This window comes from Trichosurus vulpecula, chromosome 9 (assembly GCF_011100635.1).
Source record: "Trichosurus vulpecula isolate mTriVul1 chromosome 9, mTriVul1.pri, whole genome shotgun sequence".
Lineage (NCBI taxonomy): Eukaryota > Metazoa > Chordata > Mammalia > Diprotodontia > Phalangeridae > Trichosurus > Trichosurus vulpecula.
Window position 1 is genome coordinate 65,017,234 of NC_050581.1, and position 21,525 is coordinate 65,038,758.

The 21,525-nt window shown below is 38.3% G+C and overlaps 1 protein-coding gene across 3 annotated transcripts in view; it reads left to right on the top strand.

Moving 5' to 3' along the window:
- Positions 1-4,293, top strand: part of GKAP1 (G kinase anchoring protein 1) — a 59,494-nt gene extending 55,201 nt beyond the window's left edge. For all 3 annotated transcript variants that reach the window (XM_036739364.1, XM_036739366.1, XM_036739365.1), the window contains 3 exons: positions 443-513; positions 1,447-1,524; positions 3,843-4,293. In XM_036739364.1, coding sequence (XP_036595259.1) covers positions 443-513; positions 1,447-1,524; positions 3,843-3,890 — 197 coding nt within the window. In that variant the 3' untranslated portion in view covers positions 3,891-4,293. The remainder of the gene's footprint in view (positions 1-442; positions 514-1,446; positions 1,525-3,842) is intronic.
- The last annotated feature ends 17,232 nt before the right edge of the window (positions 4,294-21,525 follow it).

The window sequence follows — 21,525 nt, forward strand, 5'->3', positions numbered from 1 at the left end:
TTTTGTGATTAGGCATTTGAATTGGACATTCTTTAGAAATTTTGTCTAAAGCCTCAGTCTACACTAGAGAGTTCATAACAGTCTTCTGGACAAAGACTTTCTGCTCTCAGAGCCCTTTCTCCTTTTCTGTTAATGGGGCTCGTATTGTTGTATTAGGTTATAGGAGCAATGGGTGGAAAGGCCATCTAAGTAGAGAAACGAAGTCTTACCTTTTGAGTCAGTACCTCTGCCCAGAGTCAGTTCTTCTATCAGAAACAAAGATGAAAAGGGCAGATGAGTCAAATTAAGGGCCAACGGTTTCAAAGAATATATATTATGAAGGTGGTACACAGTTTGAGAGCTGCTGAATTGTAGGATTTGCGAGACAAGACTTTCCCTGACTCCTATGCCGTGTACTTTACTTGACAATTTTTAAAACTCCTGGTTTTTTCCTTTTTGTCAGTGAAAGACAAAGCAGAAATACTTCTTCAAGTTGATGAATCACAAAGTATCAAAAACGAGCTAACCTTACAGGTAAGGAAATTTGTGGTATAGCCATAGGACAAATAAGACTTTGCTCTACATCACTGACATGAGCTAGGGAAGAACTTTGGGGGGAGAGGTTTCCTCCATGTAGTGAATATCATGTTTACTCGGTGTTCTTCTGACCCAGACTTTTGAGGTTTCTACTTCCTCAGGTCCTTTCCCACAGGGTCCTGTCTTTGTGGTGTTCCTTTTGCAGGATCTACATTCTTCTTCAGCTCCCATGAGGTTTTTGTCCCTCCATACCTGTGTAGCTACTGCCAACTTTATTTTGGAATTAATGGTCCTCTTTCCAGCCAGTCACAAGGGTTATCATGCCTCCCTCTCTTGGCACACCATATCTGCTGTCAAGCTTCCTTCCGTGCCACCATTGGCTACTCCACCCCCAGAAAACTATTTTTTACCTTAGAGAAAATATTCTGAGCTATAGCGCTGTTAAAATATAAAATCTACTGTACCACATGACTGATACGGAAATATGTTTAACATTCACATGTATTGAGAGCAAATTCCTTTCCTTCTCAAGGGATGGAAAGGAGGGAGTTAATTTGGAACTCAGAATTTTAAAAACTGAATGTTTACATGTAATTGGGAAATAGTTAATGAAATAAATAAAAATGTTAATATAAAATAAAATGTGCTGCATCTCAGTTTTTTTTTTTCCTTTAGAATGAGGAGTTGGACTAAATGGCCTCTGAGGTCCCTTCCAACCTTAGATCTAGGTCTATCATCCTATGAATTATGGAGTCCATTCACTGTCTTCTAAAAAATTAGTTGTTACAAGTTGTTTTTCTTCTGTTGAACTTGCTATGATGTGTGTTTATTTGTTTAAAAATCATTCCTGTCAGTCACTGTTAACATTCCTTACAATAGTCATTTTTTTAAAAGGGGGACTTTTTTTTCTCATTGATTATTTGGTTGTAGGTGACTTCACTTCATGCTGCATTAGAGCAAGAAAGATCAAAAGTGAAGGCATTACAAGCAGAATTAACAAAATATCAGGTAAGCCTGTTATGATTCTGTGAATGATTTCATGAGGATCACAGATTGAGAGGAAGGGGCCTTAGAGACCATCAGATGAGGAAACTGAGACATAGAGGGTAGGTTGCGTAACATAAATTTTAAGTAAGGGATCTGTGAGAAACAAATTTTATGTGAAGGTTAAATTTTATTCATCTTGCCATATATATTACAGAATTGATTACTATCTAGATAAAATTAAAAGTTCAGACTTTTAAGGCTATTGTTATGAATACAAGTAGAAATAACTGAGGGAACTCAGTAAGATTTCTAAGAAACATTGAAGGATTTTGCTTTCAACTCAGGAGAAGCAGTAATGGCATTCAGAATTCTATGAAATACCTTATTTTTAAAAATGTATGCAATATGTTCCCTCAAGTAAAGTCTTACTACTGTGCTAGTCACGGTATAGAGGTCACCCTTGGTTTTCAGAGACCATGCCAGTGGTACAAGCCTGGCTACCATAACAGACTGTGTGTCTTTATCTGAGGACCAGCCTCTAGCTGTGCTCAGAGAGGCTCATAGCCAGGTTGGTCATGGGGTGAAGAATTTTTCAGCCAGAGCAACTTTATCTACTAATTTATAGAGGTGTATAAGCATAAATGAAAGGGGTTCCTATACCAATAAAATTTGTTGAAGTATATTAAGTATAGAAGTAATACATTAAATATTAAGTAATGATGAAAGCTAAGGGTGATTATTTTTAGCTTCTACTACCCTTTCCACAGATTGTTAATCTACCCACAATTCATCACAGCCATCATTTCCTAATATAAAGAGTTTGTAGATAAAAGGATATAAATATAAATATTATTTTAGCTCATATTTGAGAGTTACATAGGTGTGTGTTGTATGTATGTGTATGTGGTTTTTATTTTAAAAGTATTTAAAAATCTGTAATTACGAATGAAATCTTTTCAGAGGAAAAAAGTGCATGCTCTTTCAAACATAGTTATGGTCTTAAAGTCATGGGAAGGGCTGCTTCTCAACTGAGATCAGTAGCAGTGGTTTTTTTGTTGGGTAGAGGAGCCATTGTAGCCTACAACAGACCCACCCACTACCATTATGTAAACCCTCGCTGTAAAACCAGAGGTTGGAGCAGGCCCCCTTTTTTTTACATCAGAGCTAGGTTCCTGTCTGTGGCCTGGAAAGCCCAGGAAAATTGTGCTGCCAATGTGCTCCCCAGGCTACAGCCCTAGCTTTGAAGTTTGCCAGCCCAGGGAGAAGGGACTGCCTTTGCCTGGGAGAACTTGGGACAGGCCCTTGATCCAGGCCTCTGCCTATAGAAAAACTGTTGCCAGTTGAGAAGCAAGGTAAGAGTTTTATGCTATATGAGCATGCACCTAGTTTGCAAGTGGTATCTAGTTCACGTAAAATACACCTCACTGAGCTTTCCTTCCTATGGGGGAAGTCAGTTCTGTTTTTTCCTTGATTACATTACATAGATCAGTGGTTCCAAATGTTTCCTTCCACAGTCCACAAAGGTCTTGAGCATCTCTCATGGCTCATACCAACTGTTCTCATACCTTTCCTTTTAAAAAAGTACAGTAGGATTTTCATCCAGTTAAAGGTTATTTGGGGGGAAACTGTGTTTAGGAAGTATTCCTAACTGTGTTAGGAATACTTCCTAAATACTCTTGAATGGTTGTTCACAAGAAGGGAACAGAGAGCAGAAGCAGAAAAAGAAGCAGTAATCAGACCCCTGATGAGTGTGTAGAAGGACTAGAAGATGCTGCCACTTCTGACAAATAGCAAGACTGAGACTGATGGGACTCAGTAATACTTAATACATAGCCACCATTTTAAGAAACTTATTACATTAAATGATCTTAAAATTAATCTTTTAACCGGAAATTAGTCTCGTCGAAAACCCTTGAAAAGTAATTACTTCATGACATCTTTAGGCCTTAACTGCTTTTCTTTTGCCTAAATCCAATTCAGTAAGGTTTTGGCTCTGCGTGTAAGGGATTAAGTATGGGTGTGTTATTTAAAATTTTTTTCATGTTGATGTTGTAGAAAAGAGAAAATTTGCCCTTTAAAAATAATAGTAGTTATGAAAGCATAGAACTTACTAGGTCAGCGTGGTTCAAGTTGATAAAACTGTCCCAAAAGCCACTTTAACCTGTGAAAATATTCAACTAAATTTTTTTATGGAAAAGGTGTGCAAGCTCAAGTTTAAAATGAACTCAGAAAAGCTACCTTTTCCTTATACCAGAAATATCCTTAATCATGCTTATTCTTAAAATGAAAATGCCCCCAAAAGAAAATTCTTAAATAATTTGCTTTATTTTTCTTTACAGGGTGGCAGAAAAGGGAAAAGAAACTCCGAGTCTGACCAGTGTAGGTGATCTCATTAGCCATGAAGATACACACACACACAGACACAGACACACACACACACACACACACACACACACACAAACTTTTCAGGGTTTTGAAAAAATGTATATATTTAATGCTGTACAACTGCTGACCTATGCAGTTTTTGTTGAGGAAAAAAACTAAAATGACTAATTGATTAACCATCCAAAAACTATTTCATTTTTCTGTTGGTTTAAAGTGAAAAGTAGGAAAGTAGAATTCCAGAAAAACTCAGTGAGTCATCACTGTTTGCTGTCCATGCTCATCACTTTAGTTTTTCATCAGTCAATAAAATTTACTCTTCCATTTGTATGTTTGATTTTTTTTAAGGTCCCAGAAATGTGTGAAAGTATTAGGTTAGCATTTGTCGAGATAAACCACCTTAGACCAAAGCTATGATTGCTGCTCTTTATCTGCTTGATGTTTTCAGTTGTTTTAAATTAATTTAGTACGGTAGAATGCCCTTATCGTGGGACTCATTGTGAGACAGGTTCACCCATCCCTTTGTGGAAGTTATGCTCCCCGAAAGGTAACTGCTAACTGTCTAATGTAGATAGAGCCTGGATCTGTGATTTCATTGATCTAGAGAACTCCCACATGAGGAAACTGCCGCTATCATTGCAGCTCATCATGTTCTCAGCGACTTCGAGTCCTAAGAATCATCTAAAACCTCAAGGGGTTAAACGGCTTCTCCGCAGTAATGCAGCCAGTATGTATCAGAGGCAGGACTTGAACCCAGATATTCCTGGCTTTGAGGCCCACTCTCTATCCATCATGCCACATTGCCTGAATACATATTATATAGACACACCTACATACGTATGTGTGTATGTGTGTATGTATAACAACAGGCTAAACAAGGAATGTTAGTCTTCTCTGTCAAATTCAGTAATTCTACTTTAATATGGTACATGAACCTATTTTGCAAAATACAGTAACAAAATAAATTTCAAATGACATAAGACTATAATCCTAGAGCCGGACAGGACCTCAGTAGCCACCTAGTCTAACCCCCTTGTCTTACAGGTTTCACAATTTAAAGCAAGAAACATTGAGTGACTTCCCTTAGGATACATAAGTAGTAAGTAATGGAATTGGGATAAGGTAAAGTTAAGTGGAAAGGTAATAAAAGGAGAGACAGAGCTGTTCTGCACAGCATGCCCCTGATGTGATTATCTCCACTCAGGAGCTATTCGCTCTTAATAACTGACTGGCAGTGTACAGTGGTGGTTGGAAGTAGCCTGTCTTTCAATACAACCTATAACAAAATTAAGGCTCTAGTCTTATCATCATCATGAATAATGTTGGGCCATCGGAACAAGAATAGCTTAGGTTGTGGTTCAGTAAACAATCCTACGATTCTTTTTTCATATCCTCAAATTTTATAGTGTAGTAGGTAGGGTAATGATAGACGTGCACAGATGGTGTAACAGTGAGTTGCACAATGCTATGAGAGTTCGTAGGATGGAAGGATCAGTTCTTGATCCTTTGGATTAGAGATAGTAGCATGGGAAAGATGGATTTTGAGATGGCCCTTGAAGGGAGAATCGTGTAAACTGGAAGAGGCTCGAGGCTTCAGGAGCAGAAAAAACAAGGGCGCTAGGTGAGGACGTTCACCATGGAAAACTGGCTTGACTTCGTGAGGTGGTAGAAGACAGTATGGTCAGACCTGTGCATTAGGATGATTGATAACTATTACACAGTGGTCAAGGAAGAGGGAAATGACCAGAACAAGGTTGGAGGGAATGGAGAATGGAGAGAAGATAAATGGAAGAGAGACAACTGATAGCACCTAGCTGTTGATTGGATGTTAGGTGTCAAAGATGTGCTGAGATACTACATGTGTGGGTTTCTGGGAAAATTATAGTACTATTAACAATAGGGGAGTCAAATGACCACTTTCTAAGGAAAGAATTCAGTTCAGGATGTGCTGAATTGAATGAACTGCTAGGATGCTAGCAGGTAATAGATACTTGGAAACAGGTGTGAAGCTCCAACAAGAGCAATGAGGAAGAGAGGGAGGGCAAGGGAACATTCCTCCTGGGGAGTGCGGGGGCACTCAGAGAGAAAGCCACTTACTGTGGCTGGGGAATGTTAAAACCAAGCTAGGAGCTGAGATCTCTACTTATGCCAAGTCATTTTAAGTACCCTCTTCTACAAAGGGACTTTCTTAACCCCCAAGTTGTGTTCTTCCCCCACCGCTCAAAAAATATTTTGTATTTACTTAGTATGTATTTTGCATTTACTTTTCCATGTTCACGTTTCCTCCAGTAGAATGTGAAGTAACTCGAAGGCATAGACTTCGCTTTTGGTCTTTGTACACCTGGCATTTAGCATGGTGCCATGCTCTTAGTGGACAGTTAATGTTGATTTGAATTGAACCTTGGGAAAGCCTTCATTGAAGGGTGAGAGGAGGAAAGGCAGAAGCCAAGAGAGGAGAGATGATCCAAAAAGAGGGCATAAGGCTTCAGAAGGTCCAGAAGAATGAGAACTAAGAAAAAGCTATGACAGTGATCAGGAGTTCACTGATAACATTGGAGAGCAATTTCAGTCAGGTGTGAGGGATGAAGCCAGAATGCAAAGGATTGGGAACCATGAGAGAGTAACAGGATCAAGAGAAGGTTTTGTGTAGGGGAGTGTGTTTATAGGAGGGCTAGAGAGGATTAAACATTTAAAGAGGCGTAGAGATTGTAGACACAGAAAAAAAAGGAGCAGTTGAGCAGAGTCCCAGAGCCAGGGTAGAAGTGAGTAGAGTGGGTTTGAGGAGCAAGTAAAGAAGTTAGCTTGGTAAGCAGGAGGCCCACTTGAGAAAGAATTTGGATCAGATACATTATTTCCTACGTTTTCAAGGTCAATCTGAGAGTGAGGAGGCCTCAGAGTTGAGTTTGAGAAGAGTGGGAAAGTTTTGAATAGCAGCTGTGAAGAATTAGGTAATAGAAGAAGAAGACTGGCTCTGAGGCTCAGGTGAAGTTATGTATCATGACTAAAATGGAGCCAGCTTTAATATTATCATTGAAAGTATTCTATAAGTGTTCTCAAAAGAAATTTGTTCTCTCTGGCCCAGCACTTGTGGATTCTCAGTACACTCCGACCAGGGCTGATACTGGGTACTGCCTCCTTAAAACACTGGCTCATCATACTTCCTCCCAGAGTTTTCTCTGAGAAATTTCCAGTTAAGTCTCTAGATCTCACACAAGTACTAAAGGTAACAAATGGAGGAATCTGTCATTCAGGAACTCTAACCACTTTGAGCTGGTACTGTTCTCTTCTCCAGGGATGCCATCTTAGAGGTAGCACCACTGCTCTTCCAAGGTTTGAGCAAGGCAGTTTAGATCCAGAATGTTCCCCTTGGGTCCTGTAAGCCTAAAGCACCTGCAGTTCCCATGTGCCTCTCTCTCAAGGCAGCCCTTAATGACAGGGAATGGGGAGTAGGGAGTTGCTTCAAAAAAGGGAAGAAGGCATATCATTCTGTTTTCAACTGAAGGCTTTCTTTTTTGCAGGCCAGGATGAAGAGCTCCATTTAGAATAAGGTACCTAGGTGGCACAGTGGATAGAATAGCTAGACTCCTCTTTCTGAGTTCAAGTCTAGCCTCAGACGCTTACTAGCTGTGTGACCCTGGGCAAGCCACCCTGTTTGCCTCAGTTCCTCATCTGTAAAAGGAGCTAGAGAAGGAAATGGCAAACAACTGAAATGACTAAACAACAAACCACTCGCAATAGTCCCACCTCAGCATCAAGCCAACAAGTGTTTTTTTAGGCAGACTAAGCCCTAAGGCTACAAAGAAAGGCAAGGAAGTCCTTGCTCTCAAGAAGCTGTCTGTCTAATGGAGGTGATAACATATAAACAGCTAGGTACAAAAAATGTAAAGGAGAAATTGATCATGAGCCCAGGGAAGGCACTAGCACAGGGGTGAGGAACCTTTAGCTTCAAGGCCATGTGTGGCCTTCTAGGTACTTGGGTCCGGCCTTTTGACTGCATCCAGGCTTTACAGAAAAAGCCCTTCTATTAAGGGGATTTGTTCTGTGAAGTTTGGATTCAGTCAAAGGGCCACACTTGAGGACGTGGAGGGCCACATGTGGCCTCGAGGTCCCAGGTTCCCCACCCCTGTGCTAGCTTAAGGGGAATTGGGAAAGCTGTCTTGTAGAAGGACGGCTTTTATCAGAAACTTGGAGAAACTAAAGAGGGACAGAGAATTTCTGGCATGAAAATGCAGAGTCAGATGGGATGGTTTGTTCAAGGAATTGCAAGTATCCAAGCCAAGTAATTAATCCATAATCATTAAGACATCCTACAGGATGATAGTTTGGGCATTCCATAGAATGTCATTAGTGAAAGATTGAAGCAGCTTAAGAATTTAAATTGTGAGCTCGTTGATTGATTAATAGAAATAATAGTGGAAGCAGCAAGTATAATGAGTATTTAACCTTGGGATTTCTTTTATGGCTTCTCCTATACAGCAACTTCTACTCTTGAACTCTTGACATTACCTGCTAAAACTAGTGAATGTATTTCATTATGTTTTGATGTCACATAGCTGAAGTAACTAACGTTAACACTACTGTGTGTGTGTGTGTGTGTGCAAGGTACATAGGGACTAGGTGCTGAAATCAAGGGAAAAAATAGCCCCCATCCAGGTTTACATTCTACTGGAGGGATACAGCATTTACAGTTAAATAAAAATATAATGAAAAGAAAGAGAACTAACAACTAGGAGGGTCAGGATAACATTCCTTTGGGACAGGATTCTTAACCTTTTCCATCATGGATCCCTTTGGCAAACTATGAAGCCTATGAATCCCTTCTTAGAACTAAGTTTTCTAGTGCACTGAATACTAATATGCTTAAGATTACAAAGGAAACCAATTAATTTGAAATATCATTATCAAAAACATTTTTAAAAGTTCATGAATTCCAGGTTAGGATCCCCTATTGTAGGAAGGGGTACCTGAGTCATATTTTAATGGAAGCTAAGGATTATGGGATTCAAAAGTTAGGAATTAGTATGTTGCAGACATGCAATGCAGACTACTCAGAGGCAGGAAATGGAATGTCAGGTTTGGGGTAATAAGTAGGTTAGGTTAACTGGAATATAGGGCATAGATGAAGGGGAGTAACGTAAAGCTTAGAGCCAGACGGAAGGACTGAGGTTTGTATTTTAGCCTAGAAATAATGATTAGCTTTTCAAGGAAAAGAATGATGACTTGCACTTTAAGAAGATTATTTTGACGTATATGGAGGATGGTTTGGAGAAGAGAGAAATTGGAAGGACGGATGAATTAAAATACTGTTGCATTAGTTCAAGGGAAGGGTAATAAGTGCCTGCATGGGGACAGTGCCTGTGAGAGTACAAGACAGTTTGGAAGGATTTTATAAACCTTTATGGTAAGTATCAGCTAGATGTGGTAGCTGTGTGGGTATGGGGTGATGGGTTTAGAGAGAGGGAAGTATAGAGGCTGAATCTGAGGTTGCTAACTCTAGAGTGACTGAAAGTTTGTCAGGGGTCCCAGTAGAAACGGAATTATGAAAGAATACTGAGTTTGGGTGGGAAAATAATTGCATATTGGACATACTGAATTTGAGATGGCTGGAGCACATCCAGGTGCATAATATATCAGAAAGTCGGGTAACCATGATGTAGAACCAGTTTTTACTAGTAAACTTCACATGTGTGAAATAATTAAATTATGATTTGTCCTTGTCATAAGACAAAACTTAGCTGCCACATTATGTAGGTGGATGTTAAAAATAAAACTTTGTCTCTGCTGCTATTACAAGGTAATCTGTCCTTTAATTTTGTATAATTTAATCTGAAGTTAGTCCCAGATTCCATGATATACTTCTTAGCTTCAGTCTGACCAGCACAATTCTTACCCACTGCAGGGGAAGTAGAAAATGAAAGAAAAAGGTATATGGTTAATTTTTTAGTTAAAGCCCTATTTAAAGTATAATCTTTCTAATATTAATATATCATTCCCAAAGTTTCTGCTAGATAAGCCCTGTAAGGTTATTTTCTTCTGCTTTCACTAATTTACATCAATACACTTTCAGGTTGAATAACTCTGAAATTTCCTTATCCGTCCCATCATGATCTTTTGTCATTCCTTACTACCTCTGATTTCATTCTTTGTTCTTACCATGACCCATTCCCTCTGACTCACCATAGTTTGCCAAGCCATCCTTCCTGTTCTGGCTACACCCTCTTCTCTTTCTAGTGTATCATCTTTTGGTAAAGCACCTCATCTCTGATTCCACTGCTTGACCTATCGCTGACTGAGCCTTGTCAGACTTCAGCCTTAAATTATTACCACTTCCTTTGCTTCTACTCATGTGCTGCTGCTGAATGAAGTAAAACGTCACAAAACTTTTGGGTCCATTATAAATTTGTCATCTAATCTCAGTGGGGCCCTCACTACAACAAGGCAATCCTGCTCCATAATTGATTCTGTAGCACATCCACCACAGTGCCAATTCCAAACTTCTTTTGTCCTCAAGCTTCTCAGAACACTCCATTGCCCTCATCCAGTTGAGGATCTGTCATCATACTTGGCTGAAAAAATTAAGGCCTCTATTCCCATTCTCCTGATTTCACATCCCCTAACATTGTCTCCAACTGTCGTCTTCAGCATAATTTCTGATCATGTGGTACCTCTCTATGTATGTCCTTGGTGCCATCCCTTCCCAGGTTCCCCAGCAGATTGCCCCGAGTCTCTTCTATCCTTAAAAAACTCTAGATCCTGATAGCATTCTCCCTTGTTCTCAGCTAAACTCTGTCTAAAAGCTGCCTTTACCAGGTGCCTGGTTTTCCTGTCCTCAGTCTCTTCCAAGCTAACTGCAGTCATGCTTATGCTCCATCATTCAATTGAAATTGCTCTCCTCACTTCTGCCTGATGACTCTCCCCCTGATGGTTTTTGTGCTCCTACTGTCAGATCTCTGAGTTCCTTTAACACTCAGCTGAAACACTACTTGCTAAAGGATGCCTTTTTTGGTCCTTATTCCCCCCACCACTTAGGCTGATTCCCCTGCATCACTACTGCCAACTGCTAATGGCTTCTCTATAGATACCTTCCATGTGGGGCTGGTTTTGCCTTTCATTTATATCATCAGCATGTAACTCAGTGCTTGGCATATGGTAAATCCTTAATAAAAGGTTGCTGATTGATACAGAATGGAAGCTCAGGAGTGAGGGCTGGATATATAGAACTGGGAATTGTGTGTGTGTAGAGATGGGGCAGTCAGACAAGTAAAAGAAAAACTAGAAAAGAACAGTCTCAAAAAGACTTGGGGTAAAGAGAATATCCGGAAGAAGATGGAACATTTTTGACAGTGTTGAATATAAGAGAGGTCCAGAAGGATGAGACTTGAGAAAAGCACATCAGATTTGGCTATTAAGGGAGGTGATTGGTAGTTACGGGGAGTATAGTTTTAGTTGAGTTATGAGGCACAGTGTCAGTTCTGCCTGCACAGCAAATCTTGAATGTGTAACATTGCCTCCATGCAATCCATCTGGCACACAACTGCCAAAATAATCTCTAAAGCATACGTCTGATCATGTCATAGCCCTACTGAAAAATTATCAGCAATGCTCATATTGTTTCTAGAATTGCATTTAAATTTCTTATCTTGAGATTGGAACCTTTAACGTGCTGAGTGCAAACTTTTCTTGCAGACTTAATTCACATTATTCTCCTTTACGTGGTCTGTTGTTCAGTCATTTCCAGCTCTTGGTGACCCCATTTTGGGGTTTTCATGGCAAAGATTCTGGAGTCATTTGCCCTTACCTTCTCCAGCTCATTTTAGAGATGAGGAAGCTGATGCAAACGGGGTTAGGTGACTTGCCCAAGGCCACAGAGCTCGTAGGTTTATGAGGCCGGATTTGAACTCGGGTTTTCCTGACTCTAGGCACAGCACTCTATCCACTGCCCCACCGAACAACCTAGTAGCTGTTTATTCAGTCTGCCTTCTAGCCAGAGTGATGTACTTACACTCTGCCCAACTCAGCATACCACTTTGGTGCCTTTGTCCAGGCGGTCCCTAGGGCTGGACTGACCTTCAAGGCTCAGCTCAGATACCTGTCCTATAAGAAAGCTTTTCAGATTGTCCTCAAATTCCTTTGTATTTATTTATGTATATGTGGTTGTCCCCAATATGGAGTAAACTCCCCAAAGTCAGGGACTTTGAATCCTTAGCATACCTTGCATGCAGTAGACACTCATTCTTCACATTTGTCATTCATTATCGCACTAACATTCCATTCCATTCTCATACCACAAGTAAATAATTCCTCAATTGGTCCATGGTTTTTTTTCCCCCAGTTTTTTACTATTGTGAGTAATGCTTCTATGACTATTTTTGTACAGATTTTTTTCTTACTGTCAGTAACCTTTTGTGTGTATAAACCTTAAATAGTAGGATTACTAGGTCAAGAGGTATGGATATTTTTGTAATTTTCATTGTGAAGTCCCAACTTGCTTTGTGAAATGGCCAGATAAATACTTTGCTCTAACAGCCACAAATTTGCTTGCTGTTGCCTATAGACAATCCTGTTACCTTTATGAAGGGTTCAAGGCGATGCCTCAGTTTAATTTACATTTCTCTGATTATTAGCAATTTTGAACTTTTCAAAAGTGGCTAGTGATAGCTTATGTTTCTTCTTTCAAAAACTGTTTTTATAACTTTTGACCGAAACTTGCCGGTTAGGAAATGACTCTCATGCTTATAAATTTCTGTCATTTTCCCATAGATATTTTTGATGTCTTATTACCAGGTTTTTTACCATGAACATTTTTGCAAAGATTTTTTTCCCCAGCTTTCGCTTTATTCTGTGTACACTGATGAATTTACTTATGCATAAAGCTTTTTTTGTACCAGAAAGCTTTTTTGTCGTTACCTATGTTCACTTGCTTTTAATTTTTTTTCTCCTTTCCACAGTAACAAACTTTATAATGTGGCTTTTTATATTTAGATAACTGATTCATATCAAATTCTTATTTGGTGTATTCTATTGAACATAAAGTTAAGAATTGAAATACTGATTGTTTGGCCTCCGTTACAGTGTTTTACCTGAGGTAGACCATCTGATGCTTTCTACTAATGGATAGTATCCTTACTAAAACATCAGAATAGTTGGCATATCAGAGTAGTTCTTGAAGAAGGCTAATGGTTTTGTGACATTCATTTTATAATTTTAGTCTTGTGAACTTAATGTTCAGAAGGTTGTTTATTCATTATTAGATATTACTACAGGGTGACCAGGGTTGCCTTGATCATGTGGTCCTTGAATGGAATGATCAGACTTTCCCTAGCATAACTGAGAGTGGTAATAAGATGATAGATTTAGAAAGTCCCTCAGGGCTCAGCCCCTTCATTTTACAACTGAGAAAAGTGAGGTCTAGAAAAGTTCACCAAGTTGCTTGAGGTCACTGGTAGAGGTAGTAAATGTCAGAGGCAGGATTTGAACCCAGATCCTTGATTCCAAATTTGCTGCTTCCTCTTGAACTTTGGTAGAAGAGCACTACTTTCCAACTTAACTCTAGCGTCTCAGAATCAGAAGGCTCCTGACGCTGTATGTGTCCCAGAACTTCAGGATAAATGGGTGGCAGAAGTCCCTGTAGGTAGCTTTGCTCATCCGCATTCATTTGCTCATTCAACAAATTCTATTATTTATGAAAATGACCATCCATATATACTTAATAAAGACATAACTGTATAATTCCTTTGGCCTCCCTGTTTCTAAGTTTTGTGCTCCTCTATGCTGAGATGGGGAGAAAAAGATAGTAATACAGTGTTTCCTTTTATCAGTACCATGAGCCCCTTTGACTGCCTTTTACCTAAAAGGTTTTCTCCATTTAGTTACCTTCCTGTATTTTTATGCTTTTTAAGATAACCTTACTGCTGCTGCTTCCCATCAAATATTTGCCATCTTGGTGATCTTATCATACAACTGTAAAACTAGCTTGTTTCAGATCTAAACCACCCCCTATGAAAAAGAACCAACTTCCTTTTCAGAAATCAGAACATTTTAAAAAAGAAGTTTAATCAGAATTTTTAATGTAAATTTTAATTCAACTTCCATTGACAATTATAGGTATTCAGATAAGCAGTATGAAAAAAGAGGAAAAGGTGAACCAAAAGAAACGCAAAAGAGGGAATTGTTAATGGCAGTAGATTTGTAAATGACAGCATTTGTAAAATTATTTAGCTGTTGTTCACCCCATCTGGAATGTTGCGCATGTTGATTTTCATATTTTCCCATATACTTTTTTCCCGTTTTTCTGATCCCTTTTGACCATCTTTACATTTATACAACATGGATTTGTTGCTTACAGATACATAGTTATGGTTACAGTGTTCCTTTGGTTCTCCTTTCATTTTATATCTTTCCATGTGTCTTCCCATGTGTCTCAGAAGTCTTCAGTTTTGTTATTTTCTAAAGAAAAACAATATCCCTTTTCATTCACATACTAGAATTTGTGCAACCCTCTGAGATATTTTCCTGGGTTTTTTTTTTGCTGCCAAACATTTTGTACAGAGGTTCTTTTTTTTCTTGCCAATATCCCCTTAAGGTATGGTCCTAGGAGTAAGAGTATCGAGTCAAAGGATAAACACATTTTTGTAATTCTTAGTATATAAGCATGTGTTGATTTCCAAAAAAAGACGACCAATTCACAGACCAGCAGTTTAAGTATGTGCCTGCTTTACCATACCCGTTCCAGCTTTGAATTTCATCATATTTTATGATCTTTGACAAATTGACCGTAATGGAAGGTAGAATCTGAGTTGTTTTTATTTGCATTTTTCATAATCAAAACTTTAGTTACATTTAGTCTAACATTAGTCGTTCCTATAAATTACCTATTGTTAATTGCTATCGCGTTATTACTGTTGTTATTCTTGATAGAGAGATGAAAAGGGAGAAGTCAGGTTTTTGCAAATAATACCATACCACAGAATACGTCTTAAAACAGTACAATTGATTGAAAGGTTTTGAGAGGACCAGATCTCACTGGGTGTATTATTTACTTATAAAAAGCATTTGATTTTAAGAGCAAAACCTTGCCTTAATGGCTTGCCCTCCAATAAGATGCTTCCCACGCACGTGTCAAAATTATATAAAATGAAAATGTGTTTTGACAGCTGACTGATTACTAATTTTAAATGAATGCTGAAACTGATACCTATATGTCTATATGCTTGCCACAAATGTTCAGCATTATCATAAAAGATATTCAGCAAAGATTCCAAATGAAATAAATATTCCTTGAGGATGATAATAATAAAGCTCTTGATGGGCAGTATACACATGAATTCAGTCAATAACAGATAGACAAAGCAGCATGGATGAGGTGTGCACATGCGTTTATGGAAATGGATTTATTATGGCAATTTAGGACTTTCATAGACACTAGAAGGTTTAACTTTAAGGAGCCCTTACTCATTGATCAGTGCAGATTATGTAAGAAGTAAGGAGCAGCCATGCAAACAGGCTACAAAGGCTTAAGCATCTACCAAATTTCTAGCAAGATGTGACCCTAGTGTCTGGAATTATACATCAGAAACTACCTTTCATGGACTAACAAATGACAAATTCCCATGCTAAAAACAGACCTGAAAATATCTTTGAGAAGTGAACCAATGAACTATTGAAACTGGGGAGTTATCGCCAGGAGTGTGCTGGTAAATCTTTAATAACCGACTCTCCAGGGGGAAAATGCAAATAACACAATTTTATGTTTAATTTTCATTATTAACATTTGCTCCATCACTTAAGTCTAATCAGCAGAACAACAAATCAAGCCCTCATTTGAAGTATTTGCCAATCCCTGAGGTACTAATGCTCACACTGAAAATTTAACCATCTGCTCTCAGGAGATACTTTTTGTTTTGTTTTGTTTTTTTTGAGGAGGGGAAGGCAGGGCAATTGGGGTTAAGTGACTTGCCCAAGGTCACACAGCTAGTACCTGTGTCAAGTGTCTGAGCCCGGATTTGTGGGCTGCAGCATACCCCTTATTTATCACAGACTAAACTTAGCTGCAATCACTTAGATACAGCATTGATGTAATAGATGTTGCCTGATCAATAGTAATGATTTCCAACCTACATGGAATGAAAAGCTTTCGAAATAAAGAGACCTACCAAAGGAAATCAAAAGCACAAAGAAACAGTATGAGGTACACATCATTCCTTCTGTGCTGTCTGATACTGGAATTAAGCCTACCTTCAGTGAACCTACACAAGATGAGCTTACATGCTAAAACTTTTAATTAGCTACAGAAGCAGTTTTATCCCAAAGTGCAGTCGTCTGTAGAATATTAAACAAAAAAAAAGCTGGATAGTGACTCATCCCGTTATCTCAATCTTAACTCGACCACCAAGATGGAAACTTTAATAAGTCTGTAGGTAGCTTTAAGGTTCTAAATAGTTTTTACATACATTATCTCATCACTTGATCTTACAACAGCTCTCTGAGGTACAGACTATAGGTACTATCCCTATTTGACAAAACAAGGTGAGTCGCCCATGCAGCCTAATAAGTGCCTTGTGGATGATGCTGCTGATTAACTCAAACTCTGGAGCATTGTATAGCCTCCCTAATTGATATCCGTAATTACTCAAAAAGAATTTGGCCTAACTATCCCAGAGGAGAAGACAAGTGGAAGAAGAAAGCCTGTTTTTCATATGGAGCTTGTAGCTCATAGACACTATAAACAGACGATGAGCCGGCGCTAGAATTAAACTGAAGCAGGAGAGGGCATTTTGGAAATTGCAAAGTTTTTTTAGTAACACCAAGCCCCTCCAAGAAACAAAGACTGACATGTTAAAATATTAGTCTTCTGGTGGTATATGGCTGTAAGCAATTGAATATTATATGAAGAATTGAAGGTAAACATCACCCAAAGGGCAGTGGAAAGGCACATGATAAGTATGAACAGGCTGCAATAATGTTACAAATAAGCAATTTTTCAGAAGAAATAGTGTAAAGAATTATCAGAGAAATGAGTTGGAGATAAAAATGGGGTGGTCACAAAGCAAGAGCAAAGAATAAACAATGGACATGCTATAAACCACACTGGTAAGTCACACAATGCTAAGGGAACATGAATTGCTCTCAGGATGTTGGGTGCACCCTCTGTGATGATTTATGGGAGGACGTGGACAAAATTTTCATATGAGGAGCGGGCACAAAGAAATGAACTGTGTTTTGATTACTAATAAACGAATGCTAAAACAATGAGTTACGTGGTTTCCACAAGCGTTCACCTCTGTCATAAAGAATTTTCTGCAGAGATTCCAAATAGAATAACTATTCTTTATGGATGATAAAAATAAGGCTCTTAATGGGCAACATACACATGAATTCAGCTAATGAGATAGACAAAGAATGAATCTTTGGAGAAAGGCATATCAATGAGATCACAAATCCATTGGAGGACTATTATGGATTGTGGGGATGGGAGGAAAACAACTAAGACAGAAATTTAGCACAAGAATTTTAACTTTTATAGAATTTGTAATATTGTTTATGAATTTGACATTGCTAGGCATGGGATATAATTATAGGAATATTTGCATAATGTCAGTCTTGTCCTGTTATTTTAAAAACAAATTTGTTAGTCTGGGATGAGGAAGGGCCATTGTACCAAATTATTTGTTGTAAAGAATTCATTGTAATTGGTTAACAAAGTAATTAGCATGATCCATCCAGTGAAGTGTGGAAATAACTTCATTATATCAAATTTTATTTTTCCTTTATTGTAAAGGGATGATTTTTTTACTGCTTATTTTTTATTTTAGTACTTTGGGGGTGTAAGTGCCAGCAGTTGTATTGTGCCATGTTGCTTTTTTGGTGGCAGCTTTCCAATTGTAACTTTTTCCCCCTCCCAACAATGTTTGTACATTCATTATTGGGATTATCTTCAAGTTCCTGCTGTTAAATGAAATGTTTTCCCCATTGCATGTTTGTTGATTAAAAGATTTGCTTTCCTTGAATGTTTTCTATCTCTTCTGATAATCCATACATTTCTGTTCAAAACTGACTACTATCTTTTAAAATAACAGACATGAATTTCTTACTATCAGATGGAAGTAAAGTGGGAAAAATGTCTTTTTCAGAGCTTTTAACCATGTTATTAATACATACTTCTCAGGAAGCATAAGTTATTTTATCCCTACGCTACCCTGATGGATTTAGAGGTGGTTTGTGGGTCCTGACAAGTAATGACTAGCTTTGTCCTCCTTGCTAAGGGGGTGCTAACAGTGTTTGAAAATTAGTGTCATTACAATAGCACCTGGATCACATCATGCTATTTGAACCAGGTCAACCCTTCCCTATTGCTATAAGTTGCCATGGCTACTACAAATTCAGCAACTAAGGTTGCTCTAGTTAATGCACATTTCCTATCAAATAGTTTTGGTGACATTAATAGAACACTGCTTTTAGGTAATAAGAATACCCCTTGTTATTAAGTCAGTCTTGGACCACTTGGCTTTCTCTCAAGTTACAAAAGGCCCTTTACTAAAAGCAGGAAATTGGCAGTTATTACAAGAAATGGTTTCTTTGCAGTAATGAAATAGTTCTTCCTAAAAATGACTTTTTTAACATGTTCTTTATATTCTTCTTAATCTTTTTCGCCAGCATATTTTATGAGTGTGAGTCTCTAGAATTAGTTCTTTTTATTCAAGGTGACTCATCATAGGAGGGAGGGGTCAACTTAAATGGAGACACTTTTAAAAAAGCAGTCTCTAGCCCTTGAGTTGACACCATTTATATTGCAGTTAATGATTACTTCAATGACTGACATTCACTTTGGCCAGAAGAGAGCCAGATGAAAATAATGCCCAACTGGTATAGCTGGCAGGTTTTGTCAAGTCAACAAACATTAAGTGCCTACTATGTGCCCATTACCGTGCTTGAAGAAAGGCAAAAATAGTGCCTGCTCTCAAGGAGCTCACAGTCCAATGGGGGAGAGACATCATGAAAACAACTCTATACAAGCAAAATATTATGCAGAATAAACTAGGGGTCATCTCAGGAGGAAGACACTACCAGCACCAAGGGAAATCAGGAAAGGCTTCTTGCAGGAAGTGAGACCTTTTCTGGAACCTGAAAGAAGCCCGGGAAGGCAGGAGGCAGAGATAAGGAGAAAGCGAATTCCACAGAGGACAGCCAGTGAGAATACCCAGTCCTGAGATGGAGTGTTTTGGTAAGAAAGAGCAAGGAGAGCAATGTCACTGAATCATAGAGTACATGGAGGGTTATGAGGTAAGACTAGAAAGGTAGGAAGAAGGTGGATCATGAAGGGCTTTACATAGGGGGTTTTATGTTTGATACTGGAGACAATAGCCACTAGAGTTTTACTAAAAGGTGGAAAAAGGTGCAATGTGTAACGTGGTCAGACCTGCATTTTAGAAAGATCACTTTGATAGTGGAGTAAGAAGTGAGCTGGAGAGGGAGAGACTTAAGGCAGTGAGACCAACCAGAAGGGAGTTAGCTTCTAAAGGTAAACAATTTTCTCTCTAATGATCCAGCAAACTCCTTTATTCACCATTCAACTTAATTTCTTTTGCTATCTCTTTAAAAAAAAAAAAAACCAATACAAAATGAAATACAATATGAAAAACTTTGAAGGTTTAATGATTTTTATGGAATTTTGGAGATGAAAGGGACGTATCTAGGCCAACTCCAAAATTTTACAGACAAAGCAAGCCATGGTCAAAAGAGATTAAATGACTTAACCAAAGTCAAGTGGTGGCACAGATGGAATAAGAACTTGGGTCTCCTGAATTTAAGTTCAGTGCTCATTATCACATTGCCTTTGATAATAATGATCACATCAGAGGCCTTCCATTTCCCCTGAGGGTTGAATGAGAGGAAATGCAGGAAAATAATTTGCTTAGGCTGAAGGAAACCTTGACCTTGAGGGTGACTGACTACGTTAGAAGAGATGATCCAATGCACAGATTGTCACTAGAGATTTTGAATGTCTTGGCCATGAGTCTCCAACCTCTTTATCTGTAAATGTCACTTGCAGAATTAAGAACTATACCAAGGTATCATCAGACAAACCTAGGATATTTTCAGGGAAAAAGAAAAAAGTGTGAGAAGAAATCATGAAAGGTGCACATGACTGGGAATGTTAGAGTGCTGTCACTAATTATATCAGCTACCACATTCGTTTTTGCCAGTGCCATAGGTTGCCCTTTCCTGATTTATTACCTGGTTTGGGGGCAAAAGACATTTCATGGTCCCTTAAATGAATCTGGGAAGGCTGTATTTTTGGTTGTGAGTTTTTTAAAGTCTTAATTTGACTCAATAAAAAACTCCTTATAAGTACTTTGTTGTTTACTAAAGATTCTTTTGATAAGGTAAGTATACTAAGGATACTTGGTATAATCTATGAATGCTGCTGTCTTTATGAAAATTCAGGCTTCTCAATGGGGACACCTGAATTTTTAAAGTAGTCAAACAAGTTTTGTTTTCATTGCTTAACATTCAGCCAGTTACATTAGTATTGACTTTCATTCCCTTTGACCTATTTGGGGGCGAAGATCAGAATCAGTGTAGGGAACCCAATGGTGTGGAAACTTCTTCCACCAATGTAGATCAGCTCACCTATAACTTAAAGCCTTAGGGAATTGCCTGGAGTACTGAGAAGTGACTTAACCATAGTGAGTATATATCAGGCACAAGACTTGAACCCTAGGTCTTTCCAACTCCAAATCCAACTTTCTGCCCACTACACCATGCTACTATTTTTTGACCAAAATATTGAAGAAAATGAAATGCAATAAATTTTTTTGTGGCCATTTGATGTTTTGATTACATATTATTCTGGACAAAAATCTTTTTAAATCTTTTAATCTTATTAACGTGCATTTCTCATTCATGGTTGGGATGCCCATTCCAAAAAAGGGGTTCCTGCTCTGGATTTAGGCAGACCAGGTTCAGTCTTGAGGGAGCCTGACCCTAAATAGAGATTGATGACTCTGGAAGAGAGAGTGAGGCTGAAAACTTGGTGCAACTCTGCCTCTGCTACTTAAATCCATTTCATACACCTCTCAATGTCACTGGCCCTCATCAAAACAAAGAACAAACAACAATAGCATAATTATAATGCCACAATTTGGGTTTTGACTCCCACCCACCCCCAATCCCTCATTTTCAAGACCTTAATCATATAGCATGAAGTGATAGGAGCTCTAAGGATTTACAAAGCTATATGCAAAACCTCGAGACAAAGGATTGTATTAGAATAAGGAAAGCATAGTAGGCATAAAATAATTACAGAATTTTGTAGGGAAATAAGTGAATTCTTATCCACATTTGAAAAATACATAGGATTTTTAGGTGTGAACCAATAAAGTCAATGTTCTAAGGGGAAGAAATTAAAACTTCTGATTTGAATCTATTCCAATAAATATGTAAAGTCTTTTTTCTTTAACTAATTTGTTAAATTAAAAAGCTATTAGTGGATTCCCTGTGTAATAAATAAAGTGAAACCCGATTGGCCCAAAGAAACCAGCCATAGAACTTCCGCTTTTAAAGCCTTCCTTCCCTCAGTACCCTTCTCAACCCGGTCTTCTAAAAGAAAAAGAAAAAAGCTCACCATTTTTATAATGAAAA